The 3,083-nt window shown below is 38.3% G+C and overlaps 1 protein-coding gene across 4 annotated transcripts in view; it reads right to left on the bottom strand.

Moving 5' to 3' along the window:
- Positions 1–3,083, bottom strand: part of LOC122085577 (protein transport protein SEC16A homolog) — a 20,593-nt gene that overhangs the window by 2,021 nt on the left and 15,489 nt on the right. For all 4 annotated transcript variants that reach the window (XR_006142161.1, XR_006142162.1, XR_006142160.1 and 1 more), the window contains exons 9-12: positions 1,597–1,724; positions 1,411–1,519; positions 1,008–1,322; positions 40–183 (exon numbers count right to left, since the gene is read on the bottom strand). Coding sequence is in view for 1 of the 4 variants with exons in the window: in XM_042654056.1 (XP_042509990.1) it covers positions 40–183; positions 1,008–1,322; positions 1,411–1,519; positions 1,597–1,724 (696 nt within the window). In the remaining 3 variants the exon portion in view is untranslated. The remainder of the gene's footprint in view (positions 1–39; positions 184–1,007; positions 1,323–1,410; positions 1,520–1,596; positions 1,725–3,083) is intronic.

Raw genomic sequence — 3,083 nt, 5'->3', positions numbered from 1 at the left:
AAAAAAAAAAAAAAAAGAGAGAGAAAAGAAAAGGAATACCTGTTTATCTGAGCGAGATTTTGCGACCCACCCCATGGTCTTCTGGAAAAGCTGTGAGCCAAACCGGCCAAAGCGAGATGGTCCACCAGAGACTGATGCCTTGCCTCGTGCATGAGGAGAGGTTCCTTCCTTTGATGGATCAACCTGAAACCCATTTACTATCAGCAGATTGAAGAATTTGAAGCCATAAAAAGTTTGAGCATGACAAATCCATCTCCCCTAGAGGTTGTAACAGAACTTGCATTTAAGCCTCACAAAATCATGTAGTCGGGGGGGGGGGGGGGGGGTTGGTGGGAGACGGGGACTTCCCCACATCCCAGAAAAGAATTTCAAGGGTCTTTGGATTGTCTCGTGTTAAGTTTCCAGACTATCTATATATCCCATCATGAATTGGGAAAACCTCAGCCATTGAACTTCTAAAAACTTCAAGAAGAGCAGACTCCATTTGCTCTGGGAATCAGTTGAAACTACCCCTTTGTTGCTGAGGCTACGTTTCTAGTTAAAAAAACATATAAACGGGAAGATGTTCAGGTGACACCTTTAATTTTTCTCACAGATTCAAGGTTTGAGAAGACCAAATTGGTCAAGGCCGATACCAACCCAAATCAGCACGGATCGGACAAAAATACCCCTGCATTCAATTAAAAAAATGTTTTATTTTTTTATAGTTTTACCATTTGTCTGTACCGATTCACCAATATGGTATCAGCCAAGAATCAGGATCCGTCAAAGCCAATACTGATCCAATTCCTCAAACTATGACAGATTTTACCTCAAAATTTTTTGTTTTTACATGATTTTACTTGGAAACAGAGACTTGAAAGAGAATGTTATGTGGAAGATTCCAGGATTTCCTAAAATTGTTCACTATATAGCCCTACTAGAGGATTACCTAGTAAATGTCACAAGTATACAATTATGAATTATCTTCAGAAAATATGAATCATTTTACTTGAAGAAATACCAACCTGTCTTGGAGTCCTGCCAAAGTCTGGCTCGGATATGCTTCTATTGGACATCATCATTCTATTGTCACCCTTCCATTCACTTATGGGCTCCATTGATACTGAGGGCATCAATGATGACATGGCCATTGTTGATTGACTATTTAATACTCTTGTACCGAATGGGGGATGATCGTGCTCTTTATTCTGAACACTGCTCTGTGATGTTGACTGCACAGGTGGTGGTGGAGCCCCAATCATACGATGAATGGATTTGTCAATGAACGGGAGCAATTTACCCACCAGCTTTGCTGGAGCCAAGTTAGTGCTGTATCCACCCTATATATGGAACAGTGACAAGGAATCAATACAAATAGCTTGATTGATAAAGGCATTAACAGGTTCAAAATAGATCGTAGACAGATACCTGCTGGTGCGTTCTTATACGCTCCTCAAGAGAAGATACTAACTGTTTCCATGTCTCCACTTCAGGTGCTCGACCAGTTTTCAGAGACTTCAGAATTGCTTGACAATACCTGAGATAACAGAAGATGATTAGAAACAGAGAGAAAAATTGCAAAGACCAACAGATGAGGAATATATACCCACTTACTTCAATGAATCTGAAACTTTTCCCATTTCAGCCAGCATGTGGGCATATATAAGCTTATATGGCTGAAATGGTAGCAGGATAGACTGAGAATTTCCAAGCACTTTAGAGTATTCATATAGTTCTGTCCTCTGCCCAGATGATCAGTAAACCAGTTCAGCTTTATTCTCCAGAAAAGTAGTCCAATCTAATTCACTTACAATACTAAGAAATGGATCAAGAATGCTCCAGTCTAGTTTCTCAAGAATGGAAACTACAAAATCTTGGAAGATGCAGAAATCAAGAGTTACAATGAAAAATGAAAAATGGTAACAAGCAGCGGCAATATCACTATGCACCTTCATTCCATCCAATGTACGAGGTTACGTGAGATTTCAGCAAAGGTTTCGCAAGGTCTCGAAACAAAAACCTACTGCGATCTAGATTTTTAAGTTTTGACCATGTTTCGGATTTCGGTATCATTTCGGTCAAACCCTTGGTAATAAAATGCAAGGTTCCGATCGAGATTCCACCGTTTTGATGAACTTTCGACCATGTTTCGATTTTGGTATTGTGTCGCTAGTTTGGACTCCAAAGAGGGAAACTTCCTAACAACAGTTTTGTGAATTTTGGCCAAATCACTCTTATATCTTCATAACAAACCATGTATAACATATGATGATTATGAAATGGTTTCCAATTTTATGTTCATTCATTCCTAAAGCATATTGTTTAGTTGTTTTATAGAATCATGTGTTTTCTAGTATTAAATTTTGTGCATACAGCATTGTACAACATAAGGTTTCCTAGGGTCCAAAGACAAATTACCATTTTGCTTACAATTGTTTAAACGGCCTAAAATAGGGTATCCAAGTTTCATGACCTAATTTGGCCATTTGACCCTGAAACCAAACATAAAATTCCCAGTAAAAGAAAAATACCAAATTGCGGCGAAATTTCAGTTTTAACCAAACATTTTGGTTTCATGCATGACTGAAATCAGGCTCAAAACTGAAATCTTGAACCTTTTCCATCCACATAGCCAGAAACTTGACTGTACCATGCTTTTGTCTTATCACATTACAGCTCAACAAATGGACTTCAACAACTACTCATGAGCCACTAAAAACTCGTTAATGTGAAAGATGGTTCACTACAAGTCTGCATATTCAACCCCACAATGCCTAGTTACTACATTAAGGTAAAAATGAAAAAAAAGAAAGAAGCATATCTAAGCATACATTTTCCAATAACTATGAATTATTCAGCTAATTACAAGACCAGAAAAAATTCAGGAGCAACACAAATGCACGAGTGCGTGCGCATGCACAGAGAGAGAGAGAGAGAGAGAGAGAGAGAGAGAGAGAGAGAGAGAGTCCTAAGACATTTTGACACCAGTAATAAAAAACAGTACTTGTTGAAGATGACTTGTTGAAGATGAGAGGCCAACTGAATACAGAAAGGTGAGGAATACTAAAGTTGAATTAAAAAAGACCCAAAAAAAAAAAAAA

The sequence above is a fragment of the Macadamia integrifolia genome, chromosome 8 (genome assembly GCF_013358625.1).
Source record: "Macadamia integrifolia cultivar HAES 741 chromosome 8, SCU_Mint_v3, whole genome shotgun sequence".
NCBI lineage: Eukaryota > Viridiplantae > Streptophyta > Magnoliopsida > Proteales > Proteaceae > Macadamia > Macadamia integrifolia.
The sequence above is the reverse complement of the archived record's forward strand: the minus strand, read 5'-3'. Positions and strand labels throughout refer to the sequence as shown.